Source organism: Leuresthes tenuis, unplaced genomic scaffold (genome assembly GCF_036924035.1).
Source record: "Leuresthes tenuis unplaced genomic scaffold, fLeuTen1.0.hap1 SCAF_24, whole genome shotgun sequence".
Classification (NCBI taxonomy): Eukaryota; Metazoa; Chordata; class Actinopteri; order Atheriniformes; family Atherinopsidae; genus Leuresthes; species Leuresthes tenuis.
In genome coordinates this window covers 5,865,379-5,891,591 of record NW_027325378.1, presented here as the reverse complement: position 1 = coordinate 5,891,591, position 26,213 = coordinate 5,865,379, and the positions used below count along the sequence as shown (strand labels likewise).

Genomic DNA, 26,213 nt, shown 5'->3' with positions numbered 1-26,213 from the left:
CATCTTTCATCAACATCTTATGTTTCAGGTTCATCTAAGCTTCCGTTTGGATGGACAGACAAGTACCGACTTAACAGAACACCTGTGCGATAGTAAGTACCTGCATTCATTTTGCTCGATGTTGGTTAATGATTACTTTCAACTAAACTAAATAGAACTTTGGAAGTATTAATACAAATGTAATAGTCCATAACAAAGCTAAAGTAGAAAATTACAGCTTCACTTGCCATAGTGCTTCACTTCAGAGTCTCTAAGGTTTGACTGAAATATTCTAGTTGATTATTTCAGCATGTCGGTAAGTAAACTGCTGTCTCTGTTTGCAGTAGACTGATGGTCGTTATGAATTTTTTATTTGATAGTGTTGCTTTGTTTTGACATCATAAATTTCAGCTGACTTTTTCCCCAGCTGACCTTCAGACCCCCAATGTGAAGGTGAGTTATTTGCTCACCCAAAAATTTAGAAAAAGATTTAGGCTGAGAAACTGAGGTGTGATAAGACAAATATGACCTAGTAAAACTTTAATCATGAAAAAGGCTCGTTAGTCAAACAAACATGCAACATGATAGCACTCAGAGGAATGTGACTTGACAATAGCAGTGGTCAGTCTGCAGGAGGTGAGTGAAGTGAAGACTGGTCACCGCTAATGCCGCCTCTTGAACAGCGTAGCTCACAGGCCACGATGGCTCTTATCGGTCTGAACTGTCAGAGGCAAGGTCTGAGCACATCTTTATCTGTCCTCTACTCTACCAGCCTGGCTCCTGCAGCTAGACTGGAGGTCATTAATGTGTTTCTAGCAGATTCCATTTGGCACCAGTGCAAAATGCTCGAGTCCAGATGTTGCAGCAGATGAGCTGCCGATGGAATTATCACCCGAGAAAATGAGTAACTTCACTGTTTAGTTAAATAAAATAAAAAAAAGAAGAGGACTTAAGCAAAAGTAAAGCTAGTTTCAATGAAATCTTGTTGTAGGTTTGGGTAATTTGAAGATCACATATCTTCCATATTGTGCGTTACAAGTTAAGGGTGGGGTTGTGGTAGACTTTTCATCAGGACTTTGATTTTTGGGAATGTTTTGTCATTTCACTCGTGGCAACAAAACTGTTTCAATTTGGGTAACTAAGCCTGTTGGTTAGGGTATGGACAAGAGCACAGTTTGCTTTGGAAAAAAAACCCTCTTTGTAAACCTGCATTTTGAAAATTTCAAGAAAATTTTGAGATTTCAAGCCCGATCGTTTTTCCACTTTAGACAAATGTTGGTGATTGTAGACAAATGGCCCAGATTAGAGGCAAATCATCAGTTATCAGTCGCTATATGTGAATGATTTTAAGACTTGATTTGAGAGGCTTGCAAAGACGTCCCAACCTTCAACTGAATATTTAACATATTTGCTATTCTGAAGGACCCAGCAGGGGAGGAGATCAACAAGGACATGCATCCAATGAGAGTTTAAGAGACAGGGTCAGGTGACACAAAGTCAGGTAAAAAAAAAAAAAAAGAAAATTAAATGTGAAGTCTTTAAGTTGAGATCAACTGTCACCGATCAGGTATGTAGCTTGAACAAACTACGACTTGAAAGTATCAAACGCAAGAGAAACTCTTTATGTTGTGTGAACAATACAATGATCCAATGACATGTAAAATCTGGTGGTCTCAACTTGGCTTTAGGAGTAAGACTGGGGTTTGTTGTTCATGGCTTGAAGGCAGAAATCTTCCTAAAGCATCTAAGTATTTATTTCTAAGATTAGTTTAGAATTTTGGTCAGAATTTATTAATCTGGAAAAAAAAGGAGCCAGTTTCTGTTAGAATAATATATTGTATTTCATATTTTCTTTGGTAGATGTAGAATGCTTTGGATGCCGCAGGTTCTCTTCCCAAAACAAGTCAAGGCCACACAAAACTTATTAAGGACCGTCGAAGTGAGAGAAACCACACCAGTGAAGAAGAGTAGGAAAAATGGGGGAGGTGGGTTTAACTAGAGTGTGATAATTTGGAGTTGTGATGTTGGTGGGGGGGGGGGTCACATTAGAAAGCAGTGGTCCGTAGAGGGACACAGGGAGTCGGATTTCAGCTTTGCGAGGGCCCCTTGAGTCCCGACACACTAAAGCTGCCTTTGTTTGAGTGGAAACCAGAAGGGTAGAGCCAGAGAGAGGAGGAGGAGAAGGGGGAGAGGTTTTTAGTTTGGACTGAGTCAGAGAGAGGCAGAGTGGGCTCCATCTCTCTCTCTGTCACTACCACATATGAACAGGAAAATTTTAGTGTGGATCTAAGCTCACCATCGGTGAAGATGACTTCACGGTAAATGAAACATGGTGTCTTTTCTGTGAATACGTTGTTTTAAGTTAACTTTTTGTCAGTTTCTCACTCTTCAGTTGTGCTTTTGTGCAGCAGTCCTCCCTGGTTCGTTGGATTATCTCTTCTCGTCCTCCGGGCTTGCCATCTCTCCTATGCCTATCAGCTGCTGAACGGTATGTGAACCCTGTCTGCTGATTGCTTCTTACTGGAACTGTCTTCCTTTTTTTTTTCTTCTGTTGGTGAACTTTCTTCTGGCTCAGGAGTTGTTGAATATGTGTTATGAAATGGCTTTACACTGGCTTGAAATCAGCGCTATAATACAGCAAAAAAAACACTCTTCACATTACAAGTCTGCTCTTTGTGAAAGCATATCACTTTTATAGTAATAGTTACAGATGTTATGTCACAATAATTAATGTGGCTTCCATATTTCTATAATATATCAGTTTAAAAGAAGCATGCCAAGGACTGTTTTGATTCAGCACTGAGTTTTATGAGACATACAGCTACAGTCCTTATGGTTATATTAGTGAAATTGTAGAAGTAGCTTTGCTTTCTTCTTGCAAACCATCCTGTGTCCCAAATTATTACCAGAATGTGAGTGAAGTGCTTCTATTGCAAAGACCCTGGAGAGGTCCAAAGGGAATTGAGCGTTCTGAAGGTATGCTTAAAGTTAGGCTCCCATTTAACAAGATCAGCACATCCCAAGGGACACTGGGTTGGAATGGGGCCAGAATCCCTGCTCATATCACAGTTTATAATGGAGAGTGGCAGGTAGTAATTTGGACAGTGAAACATAAAGTTTCCCTTAACTCTTGAGAGTCTACATAGTTTTTTAGATTAATGGCATAGTGATATCACATTGCATGAGATACCTGTTGGCTTCTGTGATTTACGATGGTTTGCCTCTTTCTTGGAGCCCTTGTGTAATCCCGTGCAGCTTCAGCAGACTGTTTTTACAGCTTAAACTTTTTTTTTTTAGTGAGCATTGGATCAATCGGGACACTTCAACGTGTTCTCAATTAGTTCTGAATAAGTGAATGTTTTCTTTTCCACTACAATTGGAAGCAGACAAAACCAAACTCGGCAGTCAGTGGCACTTTATAAATAAGGTAGGGAAGATGATTATTTGAGTATTTAAATTACTGAAGGTGATGGTCACTGTCAGTAACATCTGCAAGCTTCATTTTATTAGTTTTTCATGCTGGCCTTCAGACAGACAGGTCAATAAGTTGTCACTGCTTTCGTCAGTGAGCTGGAATCCAGATTGGCATTTGCAGTATTGTGTGTGGGTATCTTGAACTCTGATCACTACTTCGACCGTCATGTCACAAAAGCAGCATTGTCCAGGCCTAGTCAAATGATTACAGATAGAGTCTCATTAGCTAATGTTAATCCCCCCCTTACCCACAGAGATTAACTGTCCATCTGATATTTTGAATTACAAGCCACTTTCACTGCTGGATTAAAAAAGTGGAACCACTTTGAATGAAATGTGTGGAAATAAAACTTCATCCCGATATATAGTGATGGTGGGTGGTGCTGCAGTAATAACAGATGACAGAAAACTTTTTCAACTGTGAGTTCATGGTCCAGTTTCCTCTACTGTAGATCCTGCAGATGTGGCTGAGCCAGAGGCTCCGTTGTCAGGCTGTTTGTGTGTTTGCCAAATTTATAATCCTCTGCCATGATTCAGTTTTTCAAGAGGGGGAAAAAAAAGAAGTGTGTGTGCGTGCTCGCGTATGCTGGATGACTTGCCAGAGAGAGCACCAGGGACAAATATTTCCAGGCTGCATGCTGTAAATATTCTTGAAAACAGAGCTGTTGCCGCGGCAACATTTTTTATTTTTTTGCATAGTTTTCGAAATAAAGCTGATTTAATCCTTTTCCTTCATGTGAAATAGTGCACATGGCTTCCCATCCGTTACTAGTGGGTCCTGGTCTTTTTAGGTGGATGTTGGCAGGACAAAATAAATTCCATGAAACTTCAGAGCTCTGAGACTCTGACTGAAAATGTTAACTTTGATTTGAAGTTTTTTTTTTTTTGTTTGTTTGTTAGTTTTTTGGGTTAATATGAACAGAGTATCTGCTAATTTATGAATGGTTACATATGCAGTGCATGTGCATTTTGATTTAATTAAAATTGTGAGTAGAGAGTGAATGAATCACAGATTCATGACTTAATGAACAATGTAATGAGATTGAATTAACTGGTTATTTATTATTTAAAATGGATCATTGAAGGACAAATATAATAATCATTTCGCTATATTTTTTCTGTCTAGCAGCCAGAATTTTTCATAATCTTTCAGTAGAACAGTAGTTCTCAAGGCTTTTTTAAGGTCTCTCAAAATGTTCTTTTGGTTGTTTTCACTTCCAGTCCTGGCCATTTTCAGAGGAATATGTTTTTTGTTTATTTATTAATCCACTTAACACTGGCCTATGACTGATTCAAGCATAAAAAGGTCCCTAACTCAAAGGATGAACCAGTATTTTGTCTACACATACCTGGAACAACACATCAACTTCATCAATGATTGTGTAAGTTCGTCTATCTGCATAGCATACATCAAAGCATCGCACTGTTTATATCCATCCACAACAAATCATCCTCCCAACATTATTGAAGCAGTGTGGGAACATCTTGACAGAGCATGAAATGAAAGGCAGCCAACATCCAAAGAAGAGCTTTGGGATGTCCTTCAAGAAGCCTGGAGAACTATTCCTGAAGACTTGTTATAGAAATGACAGAAAGCTTGTCTAAGAGGGTTCAAGCTGTGTTGAAGCACAAATATGCTCAGACCAAATATTGCATTTCTGGTTTGTTAGAGATGTATAAACTCTGTTTTTGCCTAATAAGCCATATTTACATTTGTTTATACTGTGACCTAAGCTGTTTGCCCAGTGCTGTAAGTATATTAAGATATGTTGTGAGTAGTTGTCAGTAAAAGAAGGCAGCAGAAATTTAGAACTCAAGTTTATAAATGAATGATGGAAAGATGAAGCAATGAAATTCCATGTCAAGCTGTTCAAAATTGCATACACGAGATAAATAATCCTGCAAAAAAACAATTAAGTGACTATGACATAAGCCCATAAAGATCCAGGCCTGATATGTGCTGCAGACAGTCATAAAAGCTTACCCTCTGGGAAGTAGATGCTTTCAATCTCTACTAATGAGTTGCATGTTTACTTACACATAGCGCAGCACCACATACAATACATATGTATTTTTGCACACTCATTGATGTGCTCACACACCTACACTCAGAAAACACACGTGCAAACTATTATGTCACTCCTGGTCTTCTCCATCTGCGGTACACGTGTTAATAATTTACAGACGATAATGTTTTTAATTGTCTGAAACAATATGGAAACCCAGGACACAGCAAGGGGTAATTAATAAGATGACATGGTCAGTAATGTAAGGCTTAGAGAATGTCATCAAAGTAATTACACTGGGCTAATTGGTGGTGATGATTATGATGAAGACAGAGGTGACAATGGCAAGAACATTGTTATTGTGTAGATAATGATGGATAATTACCAATGGAGCACCATAAACTTGGAGAGAAATCGCCTACATTAGTGTGTTGAATCACAACATTATTCAGTCTTGAGTCATTTGAATGTCAAGTTAATTCCAACAAGTTCATCCTTAAACAAAATGAATACCTTTTTAGGAGCTGGTGAGCGTTTTTCCTTCTTAACTTGAAACAGCTCCTGGACCACTGAATGACTCATCGTTTTCTCTTTATCTGGTGTTTGTTCAGTGAATCCCAACAGAGGATATTTGCTGTCTTTTCCCCTCCCTTAACCTTCCAAGTTTTTTGTATTTGTATTGTGCAAAAGGAACGCAATCCTTTTGTCATGAAACAAGCCAACATTACGTACTTTCAGACATCACTGGAACAAACCAAAGGTTCAGTGCATCAAAGGAAGTATAAGAAAGTTGGTTTATTGTTGCAGTTTTTAAAAAATACTACTCGCACAAACTACCAATTTTAGTTCTTTCTTGCAGGTAGTGCAGCATATGTTACCTTTAGACTTATCATTTGTGTCGAAATGTTTAGATTCCAAGTTTAATGGAATAGTAACAAACGTGGGGCTGTGAGGATCCATCGTTATGTATTAAGTCTTTTGATTAGGTTAATTTTCATTTAATTCAACAGAGTATTTATTAATTACTTGTTAGCTGCTGTTCTGTATCATATATCAAAGGTATCAAAACTCTGGAAACTTTTTCTGCCAGATATCAACGAGAGAAAGAGTGTCTCTCCTGTGTTCAGTGAAAAGTTGTTTAGATTGTAGGCACATTAGATATTTAATGGTTTAGTTTATCAATCCAAATTCACCTGCAGCATCACTTTAAAATAGGTAGCTGATGACTGATATTACAAGAAATAGCAGTAACATCTGTTCATGAGTTCTTGATTTGTCAACACATGTATGCTGGTATGGAAATGGTGCGTAAATTCTTTCACCTCCATGACCCTGGTTTGGCTTCAGTTTAATGTAGATCATGTGAACTGCCAAGTAACATGTCAGCTTTTCATTAAAAGTGTGATTTCAACTGTTGCAAAGTAAGATCCTCATTCATATCCAACTATGATTTCATGAATGTCCACTGGAGACTTTTTTAAAGTCCATGACATTTTCCTGTGAGCTTGTTTCCATCCTCACAATATGACATAATGCACAAGTGAGTCTACATGCATCTAGTGTTTTTTTTTTATATTAATAACACACTACTAAGCAGGTATCCAGGGAAACATATCATCAGTGAGCTCTTTTGGCAATCGTTTTTTTGGCCCCCCTTTACTCTCTATTGCATATTTATAAGTGGGTGGGATGAGAAGTGATGTATCTGTTACATTATGAGGTAATGTTTATATCAGAGAGGTTTAACAGACACTTGCATTAAAATTAAGTAAATGTTCGACACAAAACAATTAAAAAAAATAATTCTTTTTGTTTTACTCTGAAGCTCTTATCTTGAATAATTTCAGTTTATAGTATATTCTGTAACAGACTAGTGTCTGTTGTTTGTGTTATTGGAGTTCAGCTGCTGGCTGTCAATGTATTTTTTCTAATATACAATTCAAGACTGTGTTTTTCTGTCATTTAAGTTTGTTGAAATGATTGTCTTCAATTCAGAATAGATTTTATCCTTGTCATTTTGTATTTAATCTCTTTGTTTTTTAGAAACTGCGTCAAGCGATTCTTGTGGTTTTACATTTTCATGTATCTGCAAGCTCAAACTGATTCAATATGCACTGCATGTTGTTTACTTCCATCTGTCTTTTGGTGTTTGATGAGACGATTCCAAAGCAGTGTCAAAGAATACAACTATGGTGCTTCTTATGGTTACTGCTGACATAACACTTTGAGGAAATCTGCTCTACAGTCTTAGGGCCATGGTTGTATATGCAAATAATTTAAAGCAAAGCTTAAATCAATAACATGTGTTGTCCGGGTGGGTAAACAGGAATAGCTCAACTTGTCCCAGACAAAAACAAGGCACTATTTTAAGTTGTGAACACAGTGCAATAGATGGCATAGCTTGAGACGCTCTTCAAAGCTTTAAACTGGAGGACAAACACAGGAAGTGTTGAGTTTAGTAAGGTTTCTGCATGGGAGGATAAAGGTGTGACCCCACATGTCACTTTGACCTGTTTTTTTTTTTGTTTGTTTACTTTGTTTGTGCTCTTTCACTAGAACTTAAAAGTAGTCGTAAATGGATCAAAGGACAAATATGCCTGAACCAAGCTCAAGATTGTTGGTGTTTTGTTAAAAGTCCAAATTCTTAAGATAAGTTATCTTTGCTTTACCTCTCATTAATTCTTTCTTATCTGAACAGATTCAAAGCTCTCTGGTCATCAAAGGGTTTCTATCCTAATGCCGCAGCCCTGAGCGCTTTGTTGGATATTGTCAACTGTTTTCTTTCCTTACTCTTCATTTTCGTGTCAGATGGAAGAGATCAAACGACGCTGCACTTTCACTCCTTTACTTGCTGTTTTTCTTGATCATGCCATCTTTCTGTGAGAGAATAGTTTAGTTTAGTTTAGCATTTTTTTACATTTAGAGTAGTACTTTTACTCATTTTCATCATTCCCCGACCTTTGCTCTGTTGCTCCACCAGTAGGTCAAAGTTTTCTTTTGGAAGTATTTGAACAATCACCAGATGGATTAGCATGAAAATCTGGCACAGATATTTCTTGTTCCCATCCATCCAATTTGTGGTTTGAAAATAAATGCCTGCAAAACTGTTGAGCTGGATATGTTAATATTTAAATTGAGCTGTGGCCTAACTTTCACAAGTGATTTATAATCCACACATTGTCTAAGGTCAAGCACCTTTCTTGCTCAACTCGGTAGATATAAAGTCTAGAAAAAGCAATCTTGTCCCCAGAGGAAAGCATGAGAGTTAGTCACTGACCAGCTGGAACAACATCTGGGGGAAAATATTGCAGAAGACTCAGTGAAGATTTGAGAGGAGGGAGCAATAAATGTGGAAGAAAAGAAAATTCCTTTAAGTATCTGAGACATTGTAACATGTAAGCATGGTAAGAACTGAAAAGGGCATGGTTGTTACTGAATTACTTCTTGCCTTGTGTACAAAGACGTTATTATGCGGAATTAGATGTGACGCATGATGCGGTTTGGGAGTATTCAGTAGGAAACATCATGCTCATACTGTAGTTTGCTGTCTGCATGGCTTAAAGATGCATCAAAACTCCTATTTACTGTAATGTAAAGTGTTCTGGCATGTTTATTTTCCTGGGAGCTGGCAGCTTCCTGAGTTTTGCACCGCAGAATGCTGATGGGTGAAAACATGGAATTTCTAACAGTCTGGAAATTGTCTGTCAGGGCGGAAAGACAGAGCTGAAACAAGCAGGTGTCTGTTTGGCTGCATGGAAGCTACAGAGAGAGAGAGAGGACATGCCCTGTCATACAGCAAAGGTCAAGCAGTGCAAAGCAACAGTGTGTGGCTCAAACATCTATGCATGTAAAATCTGTGGATTTCAATATCCATAATTTCCCACAGTACTTCTGTATGGGCATGTAGAGGTGAGACGTGTCTGCTTGGGGGTCCTCTAATGACAGAGCTGTTGTGAGTGTGGAAGGAGTTATTTTCCTCTCATGTAGTACCTTTACCCTCCTTTGCACTCTGATCTTTGCTTGTCTGCCTGCTGCCTCTCAACCAAGACGTTGGTGTTGAAAATCTGAAAGTTTTGTTGATGGCCTAATTACTGCTCAACTGAGGGGTAGTGCTCTATTTGAACTCTGAAGTCTTGTTTAACTAATGATCAACAAGTAGTTCAAAGATGGTCTGCTACAAGCACTGATATTCTGCATCTATAACAGCTTTGACTTCTATGTGAAATCTTTAGTTTGGAAACTAGTGATGGGCAATAGGTCTGGTGTTAACAGTGCATTTTGATCATAAGCAATAAAAACATAACCATATTTTTAACTGGGTAGATTAAAGGGTGAAATGTCACTTCTTGCTGCAGTGTCAGCCTATGGCACAGGGGAGCGAAACAAGGAACTGCGCTTAAGTTGTATTAACTCAAAATATCTTAATATTGCACATTTCTATAGGTTGAGTGTTTTTATTTGTGCTTTAGAACTTAACTGCTTTGAAACAATTTAAGATTGTTTCATTGTTCAGATTCTTTCTTGTGAAAATTGGGATCCTTTCCACTTATTCATTCTTGAGCAGTCTGCGCTTTGTCTCCTCAGCTGGTAGAGGCGAGCACGAATTGCCGAGTGAGAATTTTGTGTTTACAAGCAGTACAAATATTATTGATTTTTAACCCTCCTTTCGTAGAGAAGGTTCCTGCAGTCAAAATTCAACTTCAGTTATTCCAGTGGTCTTTGATAGAGTCAGGGGCCTGTGCAGGACAGAATATTCTTTACCACAGAATTGTTTTCTCATTTTGAAAGAGGATCGGAGACTTAAGAAGATATTTATTACAATTTCAAAGACTCAAGTTCATCATTTTGGTGCTTTAAAACCATATGTCACAAGCAAGTAATGGATCTGACTGAGAACCGAGAAAGCTATGTCCTCTTGGTTTTGGTTTTGCAGCTCCACCCAAGATTAAACTCTGCTCTATTGCCTATTTAACTCTAAATGAGACAATAATTAACTAAATAGCATTCTATTAAAGAAGATGTGAAGCTAGAGATTGAGACCTTCAACTCAACAGGAAAGTATTTCATCAGCCTGCTCATTGATTAAATATAATGAAGATTCAAGACATAAACAATGGCTTAATTTGTCACAATGGAAGACCAACAATATTTTATACGCAGTTCATGTGAAGGATTAACACATGAAATGTGTTTTCTAAGTAGTTTTATGCATTTAATGGAACTTCCAATAAAATGGAGTCAATCAGTCTCATCAGTGCTTTAACAAGAATTGTGACAAACTTGAACAAGTAGAACCTGGCCACAATTTAGCTGTACTACTAAAGCCTTGTAGTTCTGTCCCTTGTCTGGCTGATAGATGACTTGTAGAGCATGATACAGTGTTTATCCATAGTTGGAACACGTTTGCACAGTGGGAAGAGTAATAAAAAATAATAATAATTGGTAATTGTAATTGCAAAGGTTTTGTAGTGAAATTTGCTAATGGTAGCCTAAAACTTAACTTTGTATGGAATCGATATGTAGATGAAAACTGAAGGACACTTTCACGAGGAGCATCTGTTGGAGATCCTGATTATTTCAAACTGTGAGGTGGGGTGAGTGGTGTAGTCAGCTGGTCTACAGCTGGGTGTTTGTGAGCACACTGTCGACTCATTTCCTGAAAAATCCCTAAACAAATCCAATTAACAGTTTGTTCCCAATTTACCTTATTGTTTTGGCAAGTAAACATGACCAAACATCTGTCTCTTTCTCTGCCTCCTCTTCGTTTCTTTGAGTATCAGCTGCTAACTTCTTTAATCTATCATGCAACCCTTTTCTTCTCCTTTTATTTCTACAAGCTTTTCATTTGTAGTACCAAAAACTTGTGTCCGAAGTACTATGAATCCCTGGCATCTTTCTCAAACTGCATATAGCACCTATATATATAAAGTAATTAAACCTACACTGTATAACTCTTTGCCTCTTGCAGTCTAAGAGGATTTCTGAAGGTAGAATGGTTGAACATGAATATGTAATGTCTTTCTTTGAGTGTCGAACTAAATTTGTCATAACTGTTAACAGTATTTGACAGGTGCATGTATTTGACTTGTAACTGAGAATTGCTTATGTGGTGGCAGACGTGAAATTAAACCGTGAGAGACTAATTTTCCCACTTGTTGGTGCTATATTAGAAAGGTAGGCTTTTAGTTACCTGCAATTTTTGTTAACTGTCTGCAATGAGAAGTCATACAAAAATGGTCAAAGCTGCACATAAAGTTCCCCCAAGGGGTCACTAACTATCCATCCAATATGGTTCAGTGTTGATTAAGAAAAAGTGTTTTGGGTGTTCATTTTCCTAGACCAAAGTTTTACAATGATCAGAGATGTGATTCTATTTCTCTGTGGATTCAGATTACGTTAATGGCTTTATAAATGTTAGTAAAAGAGAGATTACAAAGGTAATGGACGAGCTTCCCTTATGGCATTTGAACAGCCACAAAATTAAGGATGCCTTCCTGATGTGTGGACCCCCCTGATGCCGCCAGAATATCTCTGACCCAGATTGGAGATGTTGAGGTGAGGAGGTTTTTGAGCTTGTGGGTGTTTATCTCAGTCTGGTTGTTGAGAGTTTTAAGCAATCGCCCTGATTACTTAAAATTTGGTTTTATTTAACCTCAGAGATTTTTGTGTTAGCTTTACATACTCTTTATTACTTAATTCTAAGTTGGAATGATATCACACCAGCATAAATGGAACATGTGCAACTTGTTATGCTTGGCTTGGTCTCGGCAGGTTTTCAGTTCATTCATTCACCGAACTGCTTAGTCCATTTCAGGTCCGCTGTAGCAACAGAGGGAGCAGATATGGCCCTGACTCCACGTCTCCAGCTGTGTCATCCAGCTGCTTCCTGGCCAGCTACGACATAAAAGCCCTCTATTGACTTCTTGTCCAACCCAAGGCCTCCATCTAGCAGCTTAACATTTAAAGAAGGGTACCAAGGAGGTGTCCTTATCGGGCACTCAAACCACATTCCGATGACTTTTCTTTGTGAGAACCATAACCTCAGATACCATCATACCAAACTGCTGAGTGCTGGAGGCCTTCGTGGGATGCCAGTTTGACAACATCATCTGCAAAATGCAGTTGTCCTCCAAACCCCTGCGTTAAATGTCCTCCTCATTGCAGCAGCACCTTGAAATCTCTTTGGAAAATGAACAGAATTATAGACCATGTACAACCTGGGCAAAGTCTGGTGGTCATTGAACAGGTCTGACAGAATGCTGAGCTTACAAATACATTTCTTACTCGGAGTACTGCACCACAACAAAGGTGCAGTGGATCGTGCCAATGGTTTCTGTGTGCTTTTAATGATTTCAGTAATTACAGCTCAATTCAATTCATATTGCAGTAACCCTGCCCTGGTGGCTCCACTTAAAAATTTCATCCCTCATTATACAACCAAACATTAAGTACAAACTCAGAACTTCTTCAAAAGTAAAGCCTTAAAAGATATCATGAATGATCTATTTGTTAGATGTATAGTAGCATGTGCCTTTTATAAACCTTCCAGTATTATCCAAAGTGAGAGCAGGCAGCCACCCCTCCCCCTCGTCTTCATGCTTGGTTGAACAATGCTGCCATCAGTCAATACTTCTAGCCTGAAATCTTTCAGCAGCTCCTTTTGAACAAAGCTGAAACAAAAACATATCAATTCTCCAAAAAAGCTTTCAAGCTCAGCAGAAAGTTCAACATTCAGCTCCATTATTCAGCCTCAGATAAAATTTTATTGTACTCTGACATGATAATCTCTCCTTATTATCCATGTTTTTCCAGGCTTTTAATTACAGAAGAAACAATATTTAGATGATTGGCATCAGCAGCAAGTTATCCACATTTCAATCAGACAGACGGGCTTTGTAACTGTTAAAAGACCAGCATTGTGTGGGACCAAAATGTCCCTTTTAACTTTTTCAACAGCCTCTTTTAGCAAACTGCAGAGAAAAACAGGAAAAGCATATCAAGCCTCCCACAGTTAATAAAGCAAAGCTCCATTGTTATCCTGCTCTTGTCCACCAGACATTGATATTTTTGTGCTGCTTCACTGACTTCTTTGTCACTGAACCCGAAGTCAGACCTGAAAACATTATGGAAACAGTCATATTTGCTTAAAAAGAAAAACGCAGCAAAAGTCTGTTTCTGTCACCGGTCGAGCTGTTTTAATGAAATTTGCAGCAAAAGTGGAAAAGGTGTGAAGAAATTTTCCTTTGTGAAAACATCACCTTCACATGTGATGTCTCTAAGATTGAAACACTGTGGTGTGGAGAAACTGGATGTATCCGCAGGCAGAGATGACTGTATCAGAGAAATGTTTTTATGGCAAACACAATATTCTCTCTGGTAAAGACCTGCAGGTTTTACCCACAACACACAAATACAAGTTGTCTTCAGTTTGAGTTCTGCCTGGATTTTCTCTTCTATATGAATTAGAATGCTTTATTTTGCCAATATGTCATCACACAGTGATTCCAAAATGTTGTACGTTGGAGGACAAAGTTCTTTTTTTGCATTTCATTCTGAGCCCCAGCTAACAAATCAGATCTCTTCTCCCTATAGAAATTACACTAATAATAATGATAAAATCTTGTCTCTTTCCATTTAAAAATTGCTATAATACCTCCCCCATCAGCTGGCAACGGGGCTCACTAGAAGTTAATCTAATTCATTGTGACGTCGTGATGGACTGGGGAGTTCTACCCATTTATGGAGGCAACCTTGGATCTGATAAAACTCCCACTGGCAGCAGATATGAAACATGTTCTCAGCTCCAGTTTCCTCTTTAGGTAATATCACCAACTGGGAAATTGCTTTGCTTGTGATGTCGAGATCAACCTAAATGTACCTATCTTTGCAGGAAGTTTTATATTCTATGTTTATATTACTTCGCTGAAAACAACCAATATAAACTTGCTGGCTGATGTGTTTCAGATAAACTCTGTACCTGTGCAATGAAAGAGACATTGCCAAACACTGGAGCAACTACAGTCGCCCTTTATCAGCCAGTTACTGTGAAGAAGAACAGCGCTTCATTCCTGCAGGCTGGGGAAAACCAGAAACAAACCTTTGATGGTCACGTCTCAGTAGTTTGGTGTTTCATAATGATTAAAATTCTTATTTTTATTTGGTGTTCTCTTGGTTATCTGGACAGCTTACATTTTAGCAGTAAAATCTGGAACAATTTCCTTTTTGTATCCCAGATCTTAAACATCATTGTATTTAACAGTCTTCAAGTTCAAAGGCGTGATAGAGTTGAAGGACGCGATCAGATTCTTAGTTGTGCATGACACTGGCTGAAAAAAGTCTGATGGGAAAACTCTCAAAACTCCTCACTCAACATGTTTGTGTTTATAACCCAACCTCAATCAACATCTTCATATTTCTAACAATGTAGGACTTTATCATAAACTTTCCCAACAGGTGTTAGTGTTTTCCAGCATTTGATACCAATTTTTATGCATTATCAGTTCAAGCCAGAAGGGCTGAAACCTGTTTACTGGAAACAGTTTGAACTGGAACTGTAACGCCCTGATGATAATTTAGATCAATGATCAGCGGTGATACAAACCATACAAAGTTGACACTCGTTGATGTAATTTTGATTTCGCAACAAATCATGTCACAAGTCTTGCAACATGAACTCCACAGGAAAATTCCAACCATCTGTTTTTTAAGATACAGACATCATTGTGCTGTCAGTTTATCTCCTGTATGAGGAAATCCACTCCAGGTCTGACGCTGAGGATCAAAGAGCCTGTCAGAGCACCAGTAGGTACTCCATGAGTTTTATGGAGCCTAACAGCAATGTGCAATATCCTCCGTTATAGGGCAACTGTGAGCAAAAAAAGGGGATTCTAAATCTGGAACGCTTTAGACACATTCACAAAAAAATCCCACATATAATACAGATGGCTTTGGACCAGCTGCACCAATGTCGAGTCGTAACGTTCTGGATTAAGTTGTCTTAACAATGGCTCAGTCAATCAAACTGCTCCTTCTGTAGAGCACTGTTTATTATTAGAAGAGGTTGCGTGAGTGGAGGAATTAATTTTGTGGGGTTTCAAATTTGTTTACACTATGTGGGGATCCAAAGTCCTCTTTGGTCTAAAAAGAAGGTCCCTATATGTCCATTTGTTGGAATTTAAATCCTTCGAATTCAAGGTAAATTTAGTGGTGTGCAGATTATGGTCGTGGTAGGTTTCCTGGAGGGGAATAAGGTCTTGGTAATTGGATGCAGGTGCCCTTGGTTACAGTCTTATTGTTTTTCTGTGTAATGGATAATTAAATTTTTTGACACACATGAAGAGTTGAGTTGTTGGCTTTTTTTAAATCATGTCTCAGTTTACCATCAGATAATTAGCAGGTACATCCATACTGATTTCTGAAATCCCTTAATGATTTTAAGTCCAATCCGATGGAGAGATTTAAGACTTGTTTAAGATTCATCTTAAGTGGATTAAGGTCCTAATTTTCCTCATCAGTCAACAAAATGTTATCCACAATGATGAAACAAAAGAAGGATCTTGAAGTGTCTGGTGATCTCTCACTTAATAAATGGTTAAACACCTTGGTTTGCATCAAGTCTGCTTTGGAATGATGTTGTGAGCTTGGTATCTTGTCTTTGGAAGTTTCTCATTCTTCTCAGCTGAAATAATCAAGCTCAACCACGGCAGATGGAAACTGCACAGCCATTTTCAGGTCTTTGCACAGAAGCTCTTGGGGGTTAACGTCTCAACTGAACTCTTTCACTGAGGATGGCTCAAAATTTTTCTGCCTCTGTATCTCCTTTTATCATGACTGATCACTCAGCTCAAATCTCCAAAGAATGATGCTGCCATCACCATACTTGATTCTGGGGATGCTATAGATGAGGCAAAGCTCAGTTCTTGGTTGCTTATATGCAGGATTTGTGTACTCTGAGTCTAATCCTCATATTTAAATCGGACTATTGAGCTTCTCGTTTTTTGCATCTAGTGAGTTTCCTTTTGTTCAAATCCCAGCTTGCTTTCATGCTTCTTTTAGTGAGGAATGGCTTCTGTCAGGCCACGCTATGCACCTCGGCTCAGTTGTTACAATAAAGGCTCTGAATATGTAGATTTTTCAGTCTTCTTTCATAAATTAACAAAGCAGTCCAAATTCCTGTTTTTGTTTATTGACAATAGCAAGCAGATCCAGAAGGGAAGAGTCTTGAACAAAAAATTACTGGTCAGAAAAGTTCCTGTCAACACTTTATGCTCTCTCTTCTAAGACTTTAGGATTTACTGTTTTTCTCTGGTCAGTTTTGTTGTAAACATAAACCATTTTCTTCTACCTTTGTTTCATTTCAGCTGTAAAAGCGTCAAAGAGGTGAGAACCCGATAGCTTTGATAGTTTTCTTTATTTCTTCCATCTGTTGAGGCCCACATCTGTGGGGTTATGCTTGATTGTGTCCGTTTTTTTTATTGACAAGTTGACATTAGAGGGAAAGACCATGATGGACTCTGCTGAGATATATTGACACATGGAGAATAAAAACAGTCTGGAATATGCTAACCGTGACTGTTAAAACAGATCCAAGGTTACTGTGCAGAGCAGCAGGAGTAGAAAAATCAGCTACATTGATAGTAACCGCTCTGGTTATCAAACTAGAACTAACACATAGCTGTTTCTCTGTTTTATGTATTACTATCACACCAAAACCCCCACATTTGTACATTATTCACACTAATTCAAGAGCAGGGCCAAGAAGTTTTATTGAGACGACAAAACTTTTTATACCTTAATTACCTGATTAAAACTTTTACGAGGCAAGTAAGAATTGGCAAAATGAAGTGTTTATCTTCCAGAGTATGTTTGTTGTTTTTTTTAAATGCAGCTTTTGAATCTACCCAACTCTTTTATATGTTCTCTTTATCTTCTGACTTTATAGCTCTCAATCTCATGATTTGGAGTGTTTTGCTAATTTCTCAAAAATCTCCTCTTCGCTTTCTCTTGTTTCTCATAAGCCAGATTGTGTTTTTTAACCCTCCCTTTATTCTTTCGGTCTCCTCTTTCTCGACAGATGGAGGCAAAATTCAACACTCTCTGTTTAAACCCTACAGATCAATATTCATTCTTCTTTGTTTGCCCAAGCATTTGAACTGAATACTTTCTTTCACATCTTTATAGATACATGTCCTTCCCCATCCAAATATGTCTTCCTAAAAATGCTCATCATTTGCTTCCGTCACAGTGGTCAACATTTGGAAGATAAGGAATTTTAAGTAGTAATAAGAGGCCAATGGGCCTGGTCTTGTTTTGACCTGACGAATAATGCTAGCAGCTGCCAAGTGTTCTCAGTTGTTGTAGGACATTGGGGTCAAGGTCTGGGGTCATTTCCTCCCATGGGTGAACCTGGAGCACATTCTGACTCGATTTAGCTGTCGATGCATTTTTAGACTGTTTGGATGTGCGAGGGCTCTGTTTCATTACTTTCTCAGAGGTCCACTCAGTTGCTTTATTGTTTTTCGTTGTTCTTCTCAAGAGATAGCTTTTTAGTTGAGCAGAATAAGTAACACATGGGCGTACCGTTGAAAGGAAGTTATAAAGATCCTCTTAGGAAGAATCAGCGAGCAGCTCTTCCTTTATTTATTCCAAAAAATCTAAAGTAAACATATCCCTTCTTTCTGGCGTAACTGTGTTTACTGCAGACACTCTGGTCTGTCATTACAAAGCCGTACTCTGAATAAGTTTACATTTGTGTAAGGTTAAAGTACAAATGATTCTATGGGAGTGAAGCCTGAGATCACATACAATTTCTCTGCAAGCTTCACAAGCCCATAACATCACCATTTCCTTACCAGGCCTCACTTAGGAGATGTTTGGAGAGGAAATTTGCAAGATCAACAAAACTATACAGAAAGTCGTTACTAAAAGTAGAGGTTCAAATGACCAAGCCTTTGACTAAAGTCGGGGTTTATAGTAAACAAGAGGACCAATACTGAGGTAATCCTCTGAACAATAAGGCCTTGCTGCCCTGGGGTTTCTAAAATTCAAGTGCAGCGTTCCGTTCAGCAACAGGAAACTTATATTGGCACTACGTATCTAAAGTGGCAGCTTCCTGACCTGTAATTATGAAAATGACAACTAAATCTACTGAGTTAACATAATTTCATATTTGAAATGAGCTCTTTGCACTCGGGTCACCCGGGTCATTCTCATTTGGGTCAAGCCTCTTTAAACATGGACAGTCAACCGGCGCCATTGGGAGCAGCCACACTTAAGTCGATGAATGGACTGGACAGTAAAAGCATTGGCTCAAAGGCCCGATATTTGAGCCGTAGTGAACAACTTGTTGATGCAGAGCCAAAGCAGATGGTATCACTCAGATCCACCCTCCCTCTCCAGAAACACTTTGGATAAGCTACATGAGTATCTTCTATTGGATGAATACAAACATGCCAAACCTTTGCCTAACTATAAAGCTTTGGCTGTCATCCCTGGAAAAGAAGGAAAAGGGGACGTAAAGAGATTTCTTTTTTTTCTTTATGGCTTGGGGAGCTGATATTGATGAAAACGAGAAGGTTACGAGGCCATGCTAAGTTACAGATGTTGATCCCTCAGTTGCACCTTGGTATATTTGACAGGTTGACAGCTTTGTCATTCTTTTTTAGAGTACACTAGTTATCCATCTTTCTCAGTTTTTCCATGCATCATCTTAAATTTGTCCTGACTGAAGCCATGTCAGTAATGAGCTGTGTCAAAACACCCCAACTGTTTAGTTGATTAAGTGGGAAAGGTTTTTCTTTTTTAAGATTTTTCACCTTCCTCTGCTGAGCTTCTTTTAACTGATGACTTATTCTCTCCACCTCTCTCACATGCCCCATATTACTCGTTCATCACATTTGCTTCAAGCTGGAACAAATTTTCTTTAGTATTTCCTTTTTCATGATGGAGTTAAAGAGAGACTTTACATCATCTATCTTCATGCGCTGCATTAAATCTTGAAGGTTGTGGGGGCAAGCAGCCAGAAATGGGCTGTGTTTTCTAAAAAAAAGCTTAAAGCTAGCCCATCATTCCTCAAACACTTCGGTCAGAGTGCAGTTTCCACAGCTGGTTAAACACAGCTTGGGGAAACATGCCGTTTACAAAGAGCTTCGTGACATCTGAACCTTGCAGACAATCACTTTTACCATTAAACTGCTGTTGCTTTAATTAACTTGAAGGCATTGCAAGAGAATGTGTCTCCATAGGTTTTACACACTAGTAACCAAACTGTTATCATATTAATGAATGATTAGAAATCATTTTAACTTGATTGAATAGAACACTTAAATTCCATGTTGTAAAGTGAAAGCATTTTGTGTAAAACCAGACCAGGTTCTGTTGTTTTTGGCTTTGCTGTGTAACTTATGTGATACTGTAGGATATCATTCTTCTCATAATTTCAGATGTTTTCTTGACAAAATGTTTGGCTTTTGACTCATTTACCCAGGGAAATATGTAATGTAGTGAATACAACTAGTTAATGGCACCTAAAATGTCACTTGTGTGATCTGTTTTCTGGAAGTTTAATTACTTAATGAGCAATTATTTGTGAAGAAGTCTGGGACATGGTTAACCTGCAGGTACTTGTAGACCCAAGAGTACATTTTTCCATAAAATCTCAACTCTCTTTTAATGTTCTAAATAAATAACCAAAATGTACTCCTCAGAGCTACACGCGACTCCAATATCCCACTGAAAAGTGACCTCTGGAGCTTTAAGTAGAAAAAAGAAAAAAAAAATCAAATATTTCACTCTACAAAGGTGATACTGTTCTCTTGCTGATTCTGCCAATTTGGTGCCTCATATTGAGATGGAAGATAAGAATTCTGTAGGAGCAGGGAGCTGTTAGCAGTGTGTGTGTGTGTATTCAAATGTATTTTGGGGGTGGGGGGCAGACAGGAGGAGCACTTGGCACCACTATACTAACTATTTGGCCTTGGCTCTCTTCAGCCTCAGATCTGCCAGGTTGTACAGGCAAGGAGAGGGGAAAAAGACACTTATCGGTGAACCAGCTCCGATCCAGTCTTTTGGTATACATGGACAGTCTCCAAGATTTTGAATTAGACTCTGACCAAAACAACTTTGTATACTTTTAGATTCCTTTCTGTGCCTCTCATGTTGCCCAAATTAATGTTTTAGTCTATTTAGTGTGCAACATGACATCAGAGGGGTGTGAAAGAAAATCGCAGGACATTGCAAAGAGATGCTTTCATTAGGAACTCATCATGAGCTTCTGTTGTCCACGGTCTGCTGATGTTACACTGAGACATTCAATCCTTTGTAAAATTTGCAGCAGAGCTGCTGTTAGAAGACATCGATCCTGTCTTCCACCCTTAAAGTCAGACATCTTTCTGCTCTGTGTAGATACAGTACACCATTTGTCTACACCTTACAGTCTATAAGTGTTTGCCTTTGCACAAAACTAAACTGCAAACTGACCATTTTCCAGGAGAAATTGTTGATCAAAAACTATATTTACACTAAAAGTCTAGATTTCAATAAGATCTTTCCACTGTATACATTATCATATATTAAGTGGACAGTAGTGTGTAAGACCTCCGGCCGAGAAGAAGCTGCACTGAGAAACTCTGCACCCTTCCCCAGATGAATGTTGGATGAAATACAAGAATGCACTCTGCGTACCATTCGGGCTCTTTTACCCAATTCAGACCTCACTTTACCTGTTGCACATAAAGCCCCCGTTGTGTGTCCTCGTGTAGTGCAGTGTGAGAGCTATAGAAAGGGATGCCTTTTCAAAGCAGCATGAAGCAAAATTTCTTAAGCACTCATTGTTCCAGCCTCAGTCTTAAGCATTAATGTTGGTGTGGGATTTGGCCACCAGAGGAAAAAGGCATCAAACAAAGCACTCGAGCAACAACTGTTGGAGCGAAGGCAACACTTAGTTTTCTTAAATTTTAGGGTGCAAAAACATGTAACTCTACAACTCCAATTCCAAAAAGGTAAATGTAAACAATATGATTTGCAATTGTCATTAACCAATATTTTATTGATAATAGAACATGTTGAAAGTGAGACATTTTATTATTTCATGAAAAATTTGATCTCATCTTGAATTTGATAGCAGCAACACATCTCAAAAGTTCAAACGGGTCCATGTCTATTACTGTTTAGCATCTCATCTTCTTTTTGCAACAGTCCAGTCTGGAAACTGAGGAGACCGGTTGCTGGACCTTTTTTAGAGAAAACAGCAGGTCTGAACAGCTGGTGGGTCAGTCCAGCACCTGGAATCTTCTACTATGAACCCATGTTGTTATAGATGCAGTATGTGGTTTAGCACTGTTTAACTGAAACATGCCACACCTTCCCTGAAACCTGTTATTTCCATGATGGAATCATGTCTGTTTTTAATGCAGCGCTATCTGAGAGCTCGACAATCATGGGCATCCAATATTGATTTTTGACCATGTCCCTAGCACACAGCGTTGTCATCAGATTCTCCAAATCCTTTGATAATATTATGTACTGTAGATGATGGATTATTCAATGTCTTTGCAATTTTGTACACTTTGAAACACAATTTTGTAGACACAATTCTTTGCAGATTGTTTGAACCTCTTCCCATCCTCTGACATTGTAGAACAAAACTGAAAACCCCTCATGCCAATTTGCTCTTGACCAATCCAGAACATTTAAATGAAAGAATATGAGTGCACTCTCACCAACAGGCACAGCTGGTTTTACTATGAAGCTTTAGTTTTACAGCAGCTGACTTGATTTTCATCCAGTGGTTTATCAGCTGTAATTACTCAGCTTATCATGTTCCAGTGCCTCTCGGTTTTCAGTGACTGCTTATCTGCCGGATCAGTAACGGGTACCCACAAGGATCAGCTTTCACCAGCTTTTCTGTTATCTGAACTGTCCCTTTAACACTCTGTCTCTGTATGAGATGCCTGATCAATTGAGCTGACTTCTATTAGTATTTCAGCCACTTGATAAAGTTGTTTTCTTTATCAACTGAGGTGCAGTTGGTGAGGGTGTGGTGAAGTGCTTGCTAAAAGTAGAATTACAACTTCATTCTTCACCACATCTGTCCCTGTGAACATCTGAATCACTGTTGACTCTGCACCCTGTGAGAAAGACTCCGACTGACTTAGTCCTTTGCTTTCGTGCCATCTCACAACTGGCAGACCCCTGTTTTCTCATCACAACGTCTTAATCAAGTGCCGAGACTGAGGTCAGTAAAGTGGACACTTCTCAGCTGTGTAGACATTGTGTCCAGAACAATCTCAGTCAAACTAAATCCCAAACAGGGCACACAACCTTTGCAATAATGACTCCCATCTTCTCACATGTGGGAGTTTTGCTTGGTGGTTTCAACACTGCAGCTGGCATCAATAATGATGAGACATTGTGCACTACCTCATTTTGCTGCGGTGGGTACTGAGAGTCATTTGTTGGATCAGAAACTGATGCAAGTTTAGTTTCTTCCGTAACGGCAGAAGTAGGTGTGTCCGTTCTGGCCACAATTCCAGTGTGGTGTTTCCACTTAATTTCAAGGCAGAATCAGATAAACTGGCAAGATCAAACAAAATCCATCTAAAAGAACCAGAAAAGTCTGGGTTTTGACTTATATTGTCACTTTGGTTATGACTTATATTTTCAGTTATGCTCTGCTGACATGCAGTTCTACGGTGAAGTCATTGTCACCGAATATGAAATCATCTAAAACTGTTATGATACTAAGTAAATAAGTATGAGCTTACTACATTAAAAAAGCATGAAATACCTGTGCAGTATTTGGTAATAAATGCTAAAGAATAATTATTCCAGTCCTCTGAGATTTGACATTGCTGACCGCAGTAAATCTTGATTATCTGAGTCTGCAACCAAAGCCACTTAACGTTAGTTCTCCATCCATCTGATCATTTCCTCCCTGCGGGATCATGTAAGGTTTGGCTTCTGTGGAATTTCCCTGAAAATATTTGACTTATGGGATTTGTTTCCCTTTTCATGATGAACCTAATTGCATTGCTTTTATTTATTTTCTCTCCACACATGGGAATTAATGGCTCATGTTAGAAAAATCAGTATAGTGACTAAAGCCCTACGCAGGGGTTAACAGGGGATATGTAGCCCAGCTAGTTTTGCTTGACTTTATAGTGCGTTGCTGCTCAGCCAAAAGCGTAATGTGTTGTTGAAAACTGATTTGGTATGAAATCCAGCGTGTAGAATTTGGACTCGATTGCCGGTGATGTCGTTGGAAAAGTCAAATTAATGCAGACAGGAATTTCTTTTGTTCTGCTTTTAGCTATGATTTAACTTTGCTGTGGCTTGTGTTCGGCAGCTGCAGCAAACATGCTGATGGTGGTTTGTGTAACCAACCACTGTCTAAGAATATGGATCCCACCTAAATCCCAGCTAGTAAACATGCCATGCAACAATGAAAAAAAGCTTTTGTGAGAGTGATTTTTCGACGGTTTTCATTTTTTTAAAGGGAAATGTCCAAGACTGGCTGATTGGTCCAGTCTTTTCTTAACTGCCTGATAAACACGGTCAAATTGAGACTGTTGAAGGCTTAATAACAGAAGTGAGTGGAGCTGAGATTTATCCAGAAATGGATCACAATAGTGATGGCTCCTTTACACAAGGTGGGTTCCACTCTTTATTCCGATTCCTGTAAAGCATCTGGTTTATCTTTCAAGTTGTTGAAATTTAAATGATTGTAAAAGCTGTTTCCATTTTATGGGATAATCAGCTGTGTAGTTGATATCCTGGTACAGAGCTATTAGAGCATGAGCTCATTCTGGCTTTATCCTGAAAAGGACAGCTGGTGTCTACTTTTTGGGGTTATAATTGTGTATTTTTCACATGAAAATGTGAGCAAAAGAGAGTTCTAAGAGGTTACAGTAAACTTACTTCAATAATAATCCATTTTTTTCATTAAGTGTTGACCATGGCGATTTTATGCCTTAACCAAATAGAGTACAAGCTCCTCTTATGCTTGTGCGGTATATCAAAGCTCCATGGGGTAACTTCCAGCTTAGGAAACCTCTCATGGCAGCTTCACACTATCTATTTGTATTTCTGAGCTTATGAAGGACTGCCTTGGACCTGGGATTCCTAAAGACTGCATAGATGTATCGAGAATGAATTTACAGTATTCTTGATTTTTGTGGTATAAACCTGGAGAGTGAATACATACAGTTTACACACGTTCACAAAAAAAGCAAAATACTAACTCTGAAAATGCATATTCTTTTCTTGCGAATCACAAAGCTTTCCTCTGTTGTGTAGGAGTTAGAGGTACAAACAGACAAATACCACTGGGAAAAGGTGGTTAACCGTTTTCATCAGCATTTGTGTGAACCCAGCCTTCAGACATTTTCCCATACAAATCAGAATCTTCACCGCCTCCATGTGTGGCTCATATGGTTCACTTGCTGCAGTAAGGTGCTTGCAACACCATGTAATCTTTTTCCCCACTGGGATCAATATACGGTGGCAACATCAACCACAGACTGTCTGTTTTGGATAAAAACGTCTCTGAAAAGCTGCATAAAATTGAGTAGATCTGGTAACTTGCTGACTGTGGGGCTTTTGTTGCGTGCATGCGTGTGTTTGTTTCAGTTTGCACTGGTATGCTATTCCCTCAGTATCTGACTGGGACTGTATTTATCCATGATCATTACAGTCCTAATACACAGGAGAGCTACATATGCCTCATTTCAAATAATTATGATTCCCACAGTTCTTCTTGAATATGATAGTTATTTATATTTGTCCCATTCTTTAGCTTTATTAGTCATATAGCGTAACAAAGCTGCATTGTCCAGAGGGTTTGGAAAGAATACGGGGCTGCTTATATTAATGATATAAGAAATCCCTATAGAAATATTCTGTCAATGCTACAAATTAAGAGTTCTGAAAGATTGTAAAAATGAGTAAGAGTGAGATAGACGGCCAATGCCAAACTGTCTTCTTGACCACAAACTTTGGCCCATGCCTTTTCATTTTTCATTGCCATGAGTAAGTTTGGTGCCCCTTTTATTTAGGAGATCAAAGAGTAGTGGTCATCCCTAAGGCCCTAATTGAAGGTCTAAATAACCACTACAACTCATTCCTGCTAAATTTAGGGATGAAGCCAATGGTGAGAATTGGTATTGGGCCTTAGATAATATGGCATTAACAACATGTTTTACCCCCTTTTTAAAAATAGAATTATTACTGGGAGCCAATTATGATGTATCGGAGTCTTTCAGTACTTCCAGCACTGAACGTTACTAATTGGTAAAATTTTCACTGGTTTTTATTTCTCCCCTTCTGCCTGAGTCATCTCAGGTTTACGCAGCAGCCTGTAAAATCTGTCAGTTTAAGTTAAACTGTAACTGTTTTCAAACACAACATTCAAACTCAACCATTCATGCAGCTTCAATCAGCTGAAAAGAGGAAGCATGCTTCTTGGCACTGTGGTTGAGTGAGCACCAGAACAAATGAGGAGATGGCTCCTATTGTGACAAGAAAGTGGTGAATTCACAGCCATTAAAGATGAATCTGAAACATCCAAAATCTCAAATGTGTAACCTGAAAAGATATCAAGTCGGCATGTCAGTGCCAGGTCTCTGTCGAGTACCGTTTGGGAGAAGCGACACACTTAAGTGGAGTAATTTTTTCTAAATTTATCAAGTATTTTTTTACTTTAGTGGAACCATAACAGACCCAGAGCTATCAGACCTTGAGCTGATTGAAAAATGGTCA

The 26,213-nt window shown here is 38.6% G+C and overlaps 1 protein-coding gene across 1 annotated transcript in view; it reads left to right on the top strand.

Moving 5' to 3' along the window:
* The first annotated feature begins 2,073 nt into the window (after positions 1 to 2,073).
* The window catches only part of LOC140284465 (collagen alpha-1(XV) chain-like), a 58,666-nt gene continuing 34,526 nt past the window's right edge, over positions 2,074 to 26,213 (top strand). The window contains exons 1-2 of the mRNA XM_072378327.1: positions 2,074 to 2,297; positions 2,388 to 2,467. Of these exons, the coding sequence (XP_072234428.1) occupies positions 2,287 to 2,297; positions 2,388 to 2,467 (91 nt within the window). The 5' untranslated portion in view covers positions 2,074 to 2,286. The remainder of the gene's footprint in view (positions 2,298 to 2,387; positions 2,468 to 26,213) is intronic.